The sequence below is a fragment of the Staurois parvus genome, unplaced genomic scaffold (assembly GCF_062004578.1).
Source record: "Staurois parvus isolate SC_StPar_1 unplaced genomic scaffold, SC_StPar_1.0 ptg000239l, whole genome shotgun sequence".
In the NCBI taxonomy this organism is placed as follows: Eukaryota; Metazoa; Chordata; class Amphibia; order Anura; family Ranidae; genus Staurois; species Staurois parvus.
The window spans coordinates 331,990-347,551 of record NW_028318035.1 but is presented as its reverse complement, the minus strand read 5'-3'; the positions used below and the strand labels follow the sequence as shown (position 1 = coordinate 347,551).

Here is a 15,562-nt window from a genome sequence, read left to right as displayed (position 1 = left end):
ATGTGTGCTGGGAGCACGCAGGGCTTGTGCTCTCAGCACGTTTTTTTTTTTTTAATTGCACGCAAATGTGCGGCCGCTCGGTTTCAAGGCCCAGACGCCGAGAGGCCTCACATTTGCGTGCGCTCGGCGTGAAGAGGTTAAATGCAAGCGCTATAAGTACCTGGTATCAGCCTCTTGTAGTCCCTGTAGAGTAGGGCTGGAGTGTGAGAATGTAGGAATACAAGGAGCCAATCTGTTCAGGAGCTGACCAGGAGTATGCTGATAGGAGAAGAAAACAAAGTGACTGAGAGCTGAGCTCATCACTCTGCTGCTATTCCTTTCACTGTCCAGGCTGGGGCAGTCCCAGTATGACTAGGACTCAGAGGAAGTGGATTGAATGATGCTGGTCATCAGACTTAGAGCATCCAATGACAAAAAAAGTACTACAGGGGGAAATCTCCTGTTTAAAGATAGATATTGCAAGAAAACCTGGTTTTGATTTTTCTTTTATGTTTTAATGGGCTAATAATTTTTATCTTGTTCATTTTGGCTGTAGTTCTGCTTTACGTGAAAAGGGTAACAATGCCAAGCATATATTTATTAATAAATGTATCTTTTATTCACAGATAAAAGTTTAAGTAAGGTATTGTACATTTATACAAAGGTTTTGTAAACCCTATATAAAAAACAAGATGATCAGAAAATATGACTCCATATGAAATGTAATAATACATACACGCATAAACCTTTTGCAAAGTGTTTGGCAAATGGCAATCATACAGCAGTCGGTGCTTAGCCATTTCATACAAAACAGAAAAATGCACACATCACATGCAGCATCTATATAGGTCTGACCTGAGTTTTTGCCTTCCATAGAAAAACTGTAAAAAATGGTTTTATAAAATGCATAATCAGTATCGTTAGATTGAAAAAAACAAAGTTACCATGCTTTTTGGAACTATCGCAGAGTAAAAATATTACACATCCATCTGCAATTAACACATCTTTTAAATTCCATAAGAAGGATTTTTCAGTTGATTATGGAATGGTAGAAAACTGAATTCCAAAAATGTTTTGCAAAACTTTTATACAGGTTTTTAATTTTTTCATTGTTGTAGTTTGTTTAACCAGGTACAAAATACAATAGCTTTTGTTTTAATTTTGCTGCATAAAATCAGCTTTTCGGTGAAATCAGAAGGCAAATTCAGGTATGGAAACAGAATCGATTATTGCTCCTGCTACAGTGTTTCTGTTTGTATTTTTTTTACAAGGAATTTTACATATACTGTACAATATAAATGTTGATACATTTAATGGTCTGCTTAGGTTTGCTGGCTTTAAATTTTAGCACCAAATAAAATAAGAAAATTTGTATGAAAACAAGGCACTTTTTTTTTTATAAAACACACATTTTTTTTAAAACCATGTTCCATTTCTGATCCTGTTGACACCCAAGGGTACCACGCGTTTTGCATTGGGTTGACTGACTCTCTGTAAAAGATTTCTAAAAGGGGTTTTCTGCCAACAACCAGAGGGAATGGTTTCTTTCAATTAACATTTTTACTGTGAATACTAAAATTCCATTTTCTCTATCATTCACTGTGGTACACAGCTTCATTCATTAGACAGGTGTGACATCCACAAACCTTACCCCTGAGGAGCAGCCAGAAAACACAAAACCCAGGAAAAAAGCCTTGAACTGAGGAGATGGACAAGAGGCATCTTAACTACCTCTACTGCTAGGATTTAGCTAGAAGGTAGTGTTGGCCACTTAGGTTGCATTTTGTTGTATGTCGCATAATTCTGCAGGTGATTATAAAAACCCACACAGCTCATGAATGAAGCAGTGTCCCTCAATGAATGATGGAAAAAAAAGGGTGTTTCTACCATAAAAATATGCAGCACCTCAACAATAGTGGTCAGATAGATGGGCTGGCCATTTTTTTTTCTAGAGACCCCCTTCTTCACTATTGTCCTAAGTAATATTAGGCCCAGCACTAGCATCTACCATACATGCATAAACAATGATAATATTATGGGTTTAGTTTGAGAGTTATGTGCAAAGAGCAAAAATAAGCATTGTTGTTGATCTCTGAAATTGTGCTTTGTTTCCTTAAATCAGTGGGCAAGGGCTTGCAGTTGTCTATAGGCTATGGACTTTAGAGTTAATGTATTTTTTTTCTATTAGGCATGGTTTTCTTTACTAAAATATATTATTCATAAAAAAAAACAAGTAGTAAAGGGTTTCTATTGAATGTTCCATATGTCTGTAAATCTGCAAGTACCATTGAACTAGGTGGAGAAATAAAACAATAATTTCACAGCTCCAAAAGACATTGAGGGCTCTTTCACACCACTGTGCTGCCATAATGCAGGGCATGGTAAGGTACTACTGTACATTGCAGTGCGCTATGCAAACTGAACCTGGTGCATGTCTGATTTTTGGTCAGCTGAACTTTGTTGGCAGCCTAATAATTTGAATGGGCTGCCTTAGCAATTGCATTAAATATACTAGTGTGTGAACTGCACTTGTATGAATGGGACCTGTGGGTCAGTATGTATAAAGAATTAAGTTCACAAAAATCATGCATGAGCCATCTAATCTAAAGCTTTTGTTAAAGGTGTCAATAAAAAAAACTGTGTATATATATACACTTTCTACAGCTCATTTCTTGTTGGTTGCAAAATTTTACTACAGTTTGTAGACTGCCTGTTCATAAAGTGGACAATCTTCATTACAGATCAAAACAAATTATGAGGACTGCACAACAGGGAAGGAAGAGGATCTAGCTATGCATCTAAAGTCCAAGTTTATTGCACGTTACACACTAGTTTGGTGCTCTTGTGCAATAGCCCCCCTCAAATTTCAGACTGAAAACATTGGGACACTAATGCTAGAGTCACGTGATCAGGTGTTTTTTTTTTTTTTTTTAATATTGTCCTCTATTTCTTTTATACAGTGATGGGGAAAGATTAACTAGAGATAGCCAATACTGCTGGGGCCAAAAAGGAGAGAGAGTGGATTAACATGTAAGCAAAAATAAGGTAATTGGAAAGTCAGTGTATGGCTAGCTTAATGGCTTGCTCACACTAACTCATGAACTTGAAAGAATGTTATCCTTCATAGCTGGATCCTTGTGTCATTTTCCAACAGAACAACCATAGATGGATCGAAATTCACCCAGTTCCTGCTGAAGCAGCCAAATTTGGATCCATCTATGGGCCAGCATAATGCAACTGATTGATGTGAACAAGTCCTTTTGAAACAATGGATTATGTCTTGTAGCAAACGTATTAGGACATTGCATTTGCTTTAAATCATCAGGGAAGGTGCAGCTTCTCTTTACATTATGGGAACACGTTGATTTTGAAGAAACGCCACCCGTTTCATTGTCCTACATTTGTGTGCATCAGCCTCCCATTTTCTCATGTGACTGGGAATAAACAGGGCCTCTGTAATAACATTCTAAAGGAGGCCATTCACCCAACTGCGGTGCATTAATGTACATTGTGTTAAGGCAGCCCATTACTTTGAATGGGCTGCCTACTGCACCAAAAAAAAGCATTTATGCCAACTCGCCACAAACCACCTCTGTTGGCAAGGAGTCTTAGGGTCCCATTCAGAATGAATGGCATCACATTGTACCAATATATGTAACATGCATTGACATTTGTTACGCAATGCATGTAGTGTAAATCTGCACAAATAAGTTTGGAGGATTTATAAGCAAAGCCTTGCAACCTGGCATCATATTGCTATGGGGTCTAAAGTCATCATATCAGACTACGCTGCTGCAACAGCCGTAATACTTTCTACCAGATTAGTATTCTCTAGAACCATAAACCATTCCCTCTGTAGCTGCAATTTGAAGGTGGAAAACCCTTTTAACTGGATCCTAGAGCAGGGCAGGCATCCCATGGCTTTCCAGCTGACCTCAAAGCTGCAGGTCCTTTAAATGCTTTATTACAGAGACCACTTTGACTCGAGGTGGTTCCAAAACAAGAGACCACTCTGACTTGAGGTGGTTCCAAAACAAAACTAGACTGCTCAAGTAGGCTAAATCATGTCTAGAGGCACCATATTCATTGAAACATTACAATCCATCATCGGTTTCAATCCAATAACATTCTTTACAATTTTACATTTTCACATTCCGATGTAATTTTATTTTTTCATTGCACTGTGCAGGATCATTCCCAAAAATCTTCATTCTTAAGTCCATTCATTCATTTTCTTCTGTGTCCATCTCCTTCAGACTTCCACTTCTTTTCCTCCATCTTGCTGATCTGTGATCATCCCAATATCGAAGCAGGTCACCATCATGACATGAGATTTGCATACATTAACACAGAGCTCTAGGTCTTCTGTGACTTGTTCCAGTGCCTCTAGGTACTCCTGAGATTCCTCCTCCAGGCATGGATCCACCTCAACTGTAGGGTAAACCAAAAGTGTTTTATGAAAGTACAATTAAAGGGCATTTTTAGATACATATTTCAGATATTTTTGAAGATATTGAATTTAAAGAAAGTACCTGGTACTAAATAAATACAGCAATTATAGGTGTAAAAGCCTCCCTCCTATGTGACAATGTTGTAATTAGGCAATCCCTGTTCAAGCACCCAGCATTGTCACATGAGTGTAGAGAGAGCCTGCTATAAGCTTAAAGACATGATTTAGAAAGAGTAGCAGGGGGAACATAAGGAAGGTGAGTATGTGCAACTGGTGGTGCTGGCATTGGAGTGAACCAGTTGCTTTCCCCAAAAGGAAAAAAACACAATTTCACTGTAATATAAATAGTACTCTCTGAGATGATTCATTGAATGTAAAGCACTTCTTGGTAAGGATACATTATTAATAATGGTCCTCTTCACCTCCCTGTTCCGTCATAGTCTGTTGCTCCAACACCCATGTTAAGATGCTCGGGCATAAGCAGCCAAGCACAAACAAACTCACGTGGGAAGGGGCAATGATTTCATCTACTGGGATTACCCAACCCTGGAGCTGACCCAGTGTGTATTCCTGCAGCAGGCAAGCAGAAAAGTAGTATGGATAGATGGCTATAAGTGGATCAGAGGAAGGCTAGAAGGAGACTATAACCTTGCCCTTAATGGAATGATTAAAAGAAATACAATCCCCAGAATATGTTATCTGAAAGATGGACAATCGTAGACTCTGGAAAACGTAGTATGCCCATGCTTGTTCCAAGTTCATGACTCCCTATAGTTTAAATTTAAGGTTACTGAAGACCGTTTCAGAGCAAGCACCCTCAAAACAAGTAATTAATGGCATTTCACTCATCCTCTCAGAGAGAGAGAGAAAATGCTATATAATTGGTCATGGTAGGTGAATGTAAACTTGAACTATGGTAAAGAAAACTTCCCAAAAGAGTGCTTTAGCTGTATGAAAAGCCTGGCTACCTGCTATCAATTATTCATGGTTTACCCAGTAACCAAAGATACATACACTCTCCTCTCCACTTGTTTGGATCCATCATCAATCGAGTCTTGGTCTCCTCCAATTCTTCTTTTAACAGCTCATGCTTTGCCTTTAAATCTCTAATTCTCTGTTGTCTTCTTTCTGCAACCTTCAGTTTAGTGTTAAAGTACATTAGGCCCTTTAAATAAATAGAAAAAAAATGTGATTTCATATGGTAGCACACTTTTTAAATATAAAATATACTTTTTTAAAATTAAAATGCTTAAAACAACATTCATTTGTGATAAATATCAGTCCACCCAAATCTGATTTGTGTGGTTGCTGGGGTGGTTGAAATTCTATCCACAATTCTAGGGTTCAGGTGAGGATCTGTGTCTATGTTGCCAACACAACCCATTCACAGCATCTAATGAATGGGAGTCTTTATCAGCCTCGTTGGTTACTTCATTTATGTTGCCGTATGGAGAATAATGTGGGAAGAACAGAGTTTTATGGACTGGGGAAGAGAACTTGGAATTCTAGTGGGAATATTTAACCAATATGTCATGGGATTGGCAATTTAGCCCATTCGCATTCATACAATACTAAAATATTAGTTTTGTCTGGGATCACCCCTTACAAAAACTCTCTAGTTCCAGCTACAGAATGAGTAAGATTGGCAACACACAGGCAGACTTCTCCCTGGGAAAGCCCATGCCTGGGCCCACCACACTGTAGCTTGCAACTCAGATGAGAAGCTGAAGCAACACATGCAACTATGATTTTGAACCCAAACTGCCTTCTCCATAATGTAAAATAAATTAAAAATTCCACAAAGGCATCAAAACACCTTCAGAAACTGATCATTCCTGAACTGTCTTTCTTCCTTTATGTGAATTTGTACTGAGGAGCCTGACCCTACTAAGGTAGTTAGAGGCACCACAGAGATGCTGTAAAGCTTTTTTAAAAGAACTGGGGATCCCACACTTGAGGCTTTGTGTCAGTTATTATTGCTCTCTGTGTCCCCAATTGGGACATTTGCTCTCTCTATTCTTGGACCATTGTCACCTGGACTCAATGTAAGCAAAAAACAAAATTGTCATTAAAAAAAGATGAGGGGAAATCTTCCAATGGGGACACTTTTTTTGGTTAAGTAAGTTAAGAAAAAACTTCCAGCTGGTAAAAGTTTACTGGGATTTTACACATTCCCTACAATATCCTAAATGAAAAAAATGAGCTTTAGCTATACAAAAGTGCACAGTCACTGTGAAAAAAAAAATATATATATATATATATATATATATATATACACATACACACACACACACACACACACACACACACACACTTGTGTTCAAAATAATAGCAGTGTGTTGAAAAAAGCGCAAAATCCTTCTAATAGGTTTTATTTCCATACACACAAATGCATTGGGAACACTACACATTCTATTCCAAATCAAAACATGAAGAAAAATAACAAATTTGTGTTGTTCCTCTAAAAAAAAAAATTAAAGAAAAGTGAATATTAGACTGTTCAAAAAAATAGCAGTGTTTGTATTCTTCTTTACAAACTCAAACATTCACTATATAAACTGAAAAATGTTTGAAGATTTTGCTTTCCTTTGAATCACTTAATTAATATTTCGTTGTATAACCACTGTTTCTGAGAACTGCTGTACATCTGTGTTGCATGGAATCAACCAACTTCTGGCACTTGTGAACAGGTATTCCAGCCCAGGATGATTGGACTACATTCCACAGTTCTTCTCTATTTCTTGGTTTTGCCTCAGAAACTGCATTTTTGAAGTCACCCCACAAGTTTTCTATTGGATTAAGATCCGGGGATTGGGCTGGCCACTCCATAACGTCAATCTTGTTGGTCTGGAACTAAGATGTTGCACGTTTACTGGTGTGTTTGGGGTCGTTCTCTTGTTGGAACACCCATTTCAAGGGCATTTCCTCTTCAGCATAAGGCAGCATGACCTCTTCAAGTATTCTGATGTATTCAAACTGATCCATGATCCCTGGTATGCGATAAATAGGCCCAACACCGTAGTATGAGAAACATCCCCATATCATGATGCTTGCGCAATCATGCTTCACTGTCTTCACAGTGTACTGTGGCTTGAATTCAGTGTTTGGGGGTCGTCTGACAAACTGTCTCCGGCCACTAGACCCAAAAAGAACAATTTTACTTTCATCAGTCCACAAAATGTTGCGCCATTTCTCTTAGGGCCAGTCAATGTGCTCTTTGGCAAATTGTAACCTCTTCAGCACATCTTTTTTTCAACAGTGGGACTTTGCGGGGGCTTCTTGCCGATAGCTTGGCTTCACATAGGCGTCTAATTGTACTCACAGGTAACTTTAGACCTTCTTTGATCTTCCTGGAGCTGATTGTTGGCTAAGTCTTTGCCATTTTGGCTATTCTTCTATCCATTCGAATGGTAGTTTTTCAGGTTTTGGTTGCCATTTTAAAGCATTTGCGATCATTTTAGCTGAGCAGCCTATCATTTTCTGCACTTCTTTATATGTTTTCCCCTCAACTTTTTAATCAAGGTACGCTGTTCTTCTGAACAATGTCTGGAACGACCCATTTTCCTCAGAATTTCAGAGAGAAATGCATTGTAACCAGCATGTACAACATTTGCTGCCTCCCTTCCTTAAATAAGGGCAATAATTGCCACCTGTTTTTCAAAGAATGAATGACCTCACTAATAGATCTCCACACTATTATTTTGAACATGCCCCTTTCAATTAGTGATCCAATTACACAGAATCAGCAGCATGCATGTCATGAATGTTGGGTCTGTTGGATTGCTATTACTCTATTACACCTGCTAGTAAATTATTTGCCATGCAGAAATATTATTTCTACCAAAAACAGTGATTGATCAGGTTAGTGACGTCTGACTGCTATTATTTTGAACACAACTGTATATATATTGACAGGAATATATTTATGTTCTTACTCATTCTCTATTTTAGATCACTGCCAACCAGTGAAATGTTATTGAAACTTTTGCAGAACCAGTCAAAATTCAAAATGTACTTTTCCCCTTTCATCTTTCAGGACAGCACCTTGAGAGACCTCGGCTCCTCCCCACCTGAGGAAACAACTCCACCCTAAATAAAAAGTCTATGCTCCCCTCCGACCTGGTGTTTCCTCCGGTGGGGAGACATCTTGAGGAAGCTCTCAAGGTGCTGTCAGGGGACAGTGGCCCGAAGCGAGTCCAAGGCCGGAGAGCCGGCTGTGGGGACTCGATGCAGCGGGGAGTGAAGGCAGGAGTGCCGGCTACGATCCTCCCCTGACAGGCTGCAGGGCAGGAGTGTGATCCCTGGGTGACAGGGCAGGAACACTAACCTGCCGGCCGCCCCCGACAAGTTGCGGGTGTCGGGGCGGCCTCGGTGGGATCTGGTGAGGATCGGGGAGGAGTTCCGCTCCTTCCCACGCTGGCGGTAAGTGGAGCTTGCCGGGCCGGATGTCAGGATACGGCATTTCCGGCGGAAGGGGCGGGGCTTCTCCCGGGGTCGCAGCTTCGCGACTCTTTTTCTAAGGCGCTTAAGCGCAGGTTTCCATTCAGTGAAGACCTGGGGGCCCTGTGGAACAAAAACCCTAAGTTGGACGCAGCTTTTTTCCCAGATGGCCAGGAAAATGGATTTGGCGTTCGAGGACATGGGGGTTTAGCCTGACCTATTGGACAGGATAGCTGACTCTCTCCTTAAAAAGGCGTGGGATTCAACCCTGTCAAATTTGAAGCCCGCCATGGCCATGACTGTTGTAGCCAAGAACATGGAGTACTGGCTGACACAGCTACAAGCCCATATTGTGGCCGACTCCCCCAAAGATAAGATCCTGGCATCGTTTGAGACATTACTGCAGGGAGTGGGGTACATCGCGGATGCATCCGCAGAGTTGGTGAGATTGGGGGCTAGGTCAGCAGCTCTAACCAACTCAGCCCGGAGGCTTAAGACATGGCAGGGAGACATCACGTCTAAAATTAAATTGTGTGGCATCCCCTTCTCAGGTGATCTCCTGTTTGGACCAGGCTTAGAGTCTGTCTTGGACCGTACGGTGGACAGGAAAAAATCCTTCCCCCTGAAGCGAAAGTTGCAGGATGTGGGGCCAGAAGATTTCGTCCCCCAAAAAGACAGAGCCTTAGGATGGAGGGACAGAGGAGGACTTGGGGGCAGAGAGGGGCAAAGGAGGGGTGATTTTTCATCCTCCTGAACAGCCTTAGAAGCCGCGATGGCTTGGTCCCCCTGGTGGGAGGAAGATTGGAAGCCTTCCTCCCACAGTGGAAAGCGGAGGTCTCCAGCCCTTTCATCCTGGACATCGTAAGGAGGGGTTACCAACTAGAATTCTTGAGACCACCGCCAGAGAGATTGTTGATGACGAGCCTACCCAAGTGTCCTCTGAGGGCCTCAGCCTTGCTAGACTCGCTTCGGGACTTAGAGGCACAGAAAGTGGTAGCAAGAGACCCCAAAACAGAAGTGGGAAAGGGGTTCTATTCCCACGTATTTTTGGTTCAAAAACCATCGGGGGCCTACAGACTAATCTTGAACCTAAGACCCCTAAACGAGTCCATACGGTACAAGAGATTCCGCATGGACTCAATCTTTACGATCATAGCCCTCTTCCCCCCAGGGGCCTTCATGGCCTGTATCGACTTGAAGGATGCATATCTACACGTGCCCATTGCAGAAGCTTCCCAGCATTTTCTCAGGTTAGCAGTTCGGGGCATAGCAGGGACGCACCATCTTCAATTCCGAGCCTTACCATTCGGACTCTCCTCCTCTCCAAGAATTTTCACCAAGGTGCTGGCTGAGGTGTTGGTTCCCATCGGCTGAGAGGAATAGCTGTAATAGCTTACTTGGACGACCTGCTCCTATTTGCAGGCTCGGAAGTCCAGCTGAGGCGGAACATTGTGGAGGGAGGAGACACCTGGAGAGCCTGGGTTGGCTATTGAACCCGGACAAATCCTGCCTGGTCCCCTCACAGAGAATGACCTATTTGGGGTACATTCTAGATTCCACAGGACAGAAGACCTTGCTAACCTCAGAAAAACTCGCCAAGCTAAATGGAGGGATCAGGCTGTTGCTGGGGAGCCGCGGCGTAACTGTGAGGCAGGCCATGTCAGTGTTGGGACTGTTGACTTCGTCCATCCCGGCAGTTCAGTGGGCAGGATTGCATTTTCCTCCCCTCCAACTTTTTATCCTAAGGGTCTGGGACAGACAGGTATGGTCCATAGATACATGGATTCTTGTTCCCCCCAGTGTAAAGAGATCCCTGTGGTGGTGGAGGAAGATGGCCAATGTGACTCAGGGACTGTTATGGAGTTTTCTGGTGGTCTAGGAGGTCACGATGGATGCCAGTGCCAAAGGTTGGGGGGCCCAACTAGGGGAGTAGGTGATTCAGGGAGAGTGGTCCCCAGGAGAGAAAAGGGAATCCTCAAATTGGAGGAAGTTGAGAAAGATATTGGAAGCTCTCCGCTCTTTCCAGAGCAGGATCGGGGGCCAGCATGTCCGCGTCCTGACGGACAACGCGACAGTGGTAGCCTATATAAACAGGCAGGGTGGAACAAGGAGCAGGTCGCTCCGGTCCCTGGTGGCAGTGGTTTTGTCTTGGGTGGAAAGAAACCTTGCCTCCTTGTCTGCCGTCCACCTAAAAGGAGAACTGAACCAGATAGCCGACTATCTGAGCAGAAGACAGCTCAGAGAGTCGGAATGGGCTCTAAATGCGGAAGTGTACCAGGCCATTGTAAAGAGGTGGGGATCCCCAGACATAGACCTTTTTGCGTCAGGAAGAAACAAGGTCCCGAGCTTCTTTTACTTAAGCCGGTGGGACAGAGCACGGGCAGTAGACGCGTTGGGGCAGAGGTGGGATTACCCGCTGTGCTACGCTTTCCCCCCCAGTTGCCCTGCTGTCAGCGGTATTGAGGAAGTTCATGGCGGAAAATACTTCACTCATCCTGATTGCTCCGTATTGGCCCTGGAGGGCGTGGTTCGCAACACTGAGGGCCTTAACCACTCGGCCGCCCTGGGTGTTGCCTCCACGGAGAGATTTACTGGCACAGAGCCCGGTGCTATGTCCCAGGGTGGAGGGGCTGAAACTGACAGCCTGGTTTCTGAACAACAACTTCTGTTAGCGAAGGGGCTCTCGGCCAGACTGGTGGCTACGCTCCTGGCTAGCAGAAACCCAAGCCATTTACTGGAAGGTGTGGGGTTGCTTTAGGAAATGGTGCTTTGGGGCCTCAGTAGATACCCATAGCCTGGTGTCAGTCCTGGAATTTCTGCAGGCAGGGGTCGATAAGGGGCTTTCGATCAGCACACTCAAGAGCCAGATTTCAGCTCTCAGTGTGTTTCTGGAAGCCCCTTTAGCTAAAGAAGCACTGGTAATCAGGTTCTTTAGAGCCCTGATAAGACAGAGACCTCCTGGGAGTGGGCTATTTCCAATGTGGGATCTGACTAAAGTACTTATGGTATTGATGGAGCCCCCGTTTGACTCCTTGGGGTCCTGCTCGCTAAGGGATCTCACGCTGAAAATGGTCTTTTTGGTGGCAGTTACCACAGCAAGGAGGGTGTGCGAGCTGGAAGCCCTGTCAGTCAGGACTCCCTATTTGCAAATTTTTCCAGACAGAGTGGTGTTTAGAACCGACCCATCCTTCATTCCGAAGGTGGCCCAAAAGTTTCAGAGGGAGCAAGATATAGTGTTGCCCTCATTTTTTCCTGACCCGGTAGGGGAAAATCAGGAGAAATTTCATTTATTAGACGTTAGAAGGTGCATGCTACTTTACCTTGAAAAGACTAAAGGATTTAGAAGCACAGAATCATTTTTTGTTTCCTTTGCAGGGGCGAGAAAAGGGAAAAGAGCTTCTACGAGAACAGTTGCTAGATGGTTAAGACTGGCAATTGAGCAAGCATACCGAGCAGAAGGGTTAGAGGTCCCAGAGGGAATCGGGGCACATTCCACCTGGGCCATAGCAACTACTCAAGCCGAGCTGGCAGGAGCTTCCCCAGGACAAAGTTGTAGGGCAGCAACCTGGTCCAGTTTTGGAACGTTTGTAAAGCATTACAGACTCAACCTGGTCTCGGTGCAAGAGCAGGCCTTTGGACGTAAGGTACTGCAAGCGGTCAGCCCGCCTGAGGGGTAAATACTCGCTTATCCTCTCAAGGTGCTGTCCTGAAAGACTAAAGGGGAAAAATTAAGTTACACTTACGGTAATGCCTTTTCCAGTAGTCTTTCACTACTATTGCCCACCCTTTTGTTACTGTATATTAATATATATTATTTTGGTCATGTTATCTCATGTTATGTCTCCCCAGGTGACCGGAGGTACGGATCGAGAACTGAGGTCGGAGGGGAGCATAGACTTTTTATTTAGGGTGGAGGTGTTTCCTTAGGTGGGGAGGAGCCGAGGTCTCTCAAGGTGCTGTCCTGAAAGACTACTGCAAAAGGCGTTACCGTAAGTGTAACTTAATTTTTTTCATCAGTGACCAATTTCTTAACATTTTAAGAATACACTTTCCTCCTTTTACATATTCCCATTGCATTTTTTTAAAATAAATTAGCTATCCTAAATAGCCTTTTAACTACAAAACAAAAACTCATAGAAGAGGTAATTGAGTGAAAATTATGGTATACAGGAATGGAGCTTCCCAATCCATCTTAAATGGATGGAGATTAAAAACCAACAACTTTAAACAGTTTTTGTTCAATTATAATTGGAACTAGACAATTAAGCAAATATGGACTTGAAAACATAAATGTTACATATATTACATTTAGCAAAATTGAATGAGGCAATTACATGAGTTATATCTGGTTAAAAGCTGATGATTATTTTTTTTTAAACAGAAGTTTAAATTGCAACTCCAGGGAAAAAAGTTTAATGGAAGGTTGAAATTTTAAAATAAATGTATTTGAAAGGATCTGGAATTGTGTTATTCCAACCTTGTGATTCAAACAGCATTACTAGTTACTAACCAATGAGCAGGTTTGAGTTCAGAGGTGACACAACAGAGTATAAAGCTGGACAATGAAATATTGTTTTCTTGGCAGGAATGACTGAATAATAACAACTAGACTGAAGTACAAATCATTTGACGGGTAATATGGCTCACAAGTATCTATTTTACAGTGCATGTGTTTGCCTTGTGTCCTCAACTATATTAATAATGAGCATGAACGATCTTCGGTATGAAGAAAGAGTAACAGAAATTAATTTATCCTTGATAAGAAATTATTAATAATTACTTTGTATAAATATATAAATGGTCTAGATAGTGAGCTCCAAGTTGTCACTGTAAAAGACAAGGGCCACTCTGTGCCTGGAGGAAAAGAGGTTTAACTTTCACACATGGATGAGATTCTCTGCAGTGAAGGTTTCGATGTGTGGAATAGTTTTCAATAGCGAATGGTTCTATCCAACTCAGAAAATTACTTCAATATTGGTCTGGATGTGTTACTAAAAATGGCAACTAGTATTTTTAGGAAAACAAATTGTACAATTTTGATGGGAGGGAATATCAGAATGTCTTCTGGAATGAGGAAATAATTTTTCTACACTGCAAATTAGAACACATTTGGGTTTTTGCCTTCCTCTGGGTCAATGGTGGGTTTAGAATGTTTATTTAATTTAATGGGCATGCCTTTATCAGTATTTAAGTATGTAATGAGAGCTTATCATTTAAAGATTCTTACCTTTTCCATATCTTGAAAAGTCTGAAAAATAGAAAAAAAATAGTTAAGTTAGCCAAATCCACAACAGACAAAAAAAGTAGCAAGGAAAACAAATATGTAAAAATATCTATTTAGTTTTATGTGAATTATAATTTGGGCACCCTGTTACCAGCACACAGCTCCAACTTTTAGCAAACTGCTTACCCTAACAAGTTTGCTATTTTCTTAAGATTTCATAACAAATAATGGAGACTTTGAAACAGGATATATTTCTGTAAACCTAAAAAAAAAATGTTCATGGCTCAGTACGAATTGTGGGCAGCAGCATGACCTGTGCCGAAGAGATGAGCCCACTTGCTGATTTTGTCTCAAAAATATGACTGTTCTAACCATGGGAGTACATACAAATCATGGGGACCACCATAGAAGGTTAATAGGGGGGTGGTGGAGGGGGTAAGGCTAGCCATACAGGCAAAGATTCCTTCCTCCAGTGGAGGAAATGCCACAGGGAATATTGTATTCTTGAATAATATAACAATTACTGCATCCAACAGTGAACAGTTTCCTATATGACATTTTAACACTCTTGCACACAATTAATAATTTTAATACACATTTCCTCAAACTCTAGCTTATTTTTTGGTAGATACCACAAATGCCAACTATCCTGGGATTTGTGACTGCATTAGGCATGTAGGGTTCAGTTTGTAGAAGTTCAGAGGGCAATACAGCTTCCCTGCTAAGACAACTAGGCAAATGCTTCTCCCTCTGAGATCTTACTTCAGCCCTTCTATCTTCTATGCTAGAAACATTATAGTTTAACAGTCTTCCTACTGAGTCCCTCTTCCTACCAAAGACCCCACAGGAGCCACTTGGGCTGCTATGCCACTGGTTCTAAATTACCTTTTTCTCCAACATCAATTAGCCAGGGGGTTTTAAGGAGGTTTATTTAGATCCAGAATACTTATTAATCCAAAAGGGAAGTTATTAGACTGCCACATAGATATATAACCCAGTAAAATCATTGGCAGAAAATTCTCTAATTTCCAAATGTACTATGAATCTAGCAAGGAATAACTACAAAACATGTACTGTTTCTGTACATTTAACTAGTCAATTTTTATCCACCTGTAACAAAGGTACTTGAAGGGATCTAGAATTATAGGTAGAAAACCTATATTATTTCATATTATATTGATTATCCTTGATTTGTGGCTCGGGGTCTCATTTAAATGCTTAGAGGGAAAAAAAACAAAATCACTGACTTTATCTTTACAGCAAAATCAAACTAACAATATCTGATTTAATAACACATTAACGGAAAAGCCTGATATGATTTACATAAAGAGTTAATGATCCCAGTGCAAGAAAGTAATAAACGGCTATTGAGCTGGATCAAAAGCTAAAGCCCGCTCATAAGCTGTTCATTGATATTCCCGGCTCAGAACACCCATCACTTTAAACACAATTAATTGTGCAAAGCAATT

The 15,562-nt window shown here is 41.6% G+C and overlaps 1 protein-coding gene across 3 annotated transcripts in view; it reads right to left on the bottom strand.

Moving 5' to 3' along the window:
- Window positions 1-575: 575 nt before the first annotated feature.
- The window catches only part of KIF26A (kinesin family member 26A), a 213,236-nt gene continuing 198,249 nt past the window's right edge, over window positions 576-15,562 (bottom strand). For all 3 annotated transcript variants that reach the window (XM_089680288.1, XM_089680291.1, XM_089680289.1), the window contains exons 14-16: window positions 14,097-14,117; window positions 5,444-5,594; window positions 576-4,410 (exon numbers count right to left, since the gene is read on the bottom strand). In XM_089680288.1, coding sequence (XP_089536414.1) covers window positions 4,232-4,410; window positions 5,444-5,594; window positions 14,097-14,117 — 351 coding nt within the window. In that variant the 3' untranslated portion in view covers window positions 576-4,231. The remainder of the gene's footprint in view (window positions 4,411-5,443; window positions 5,595-14,096; window positions 14,118-15,562) is intronic.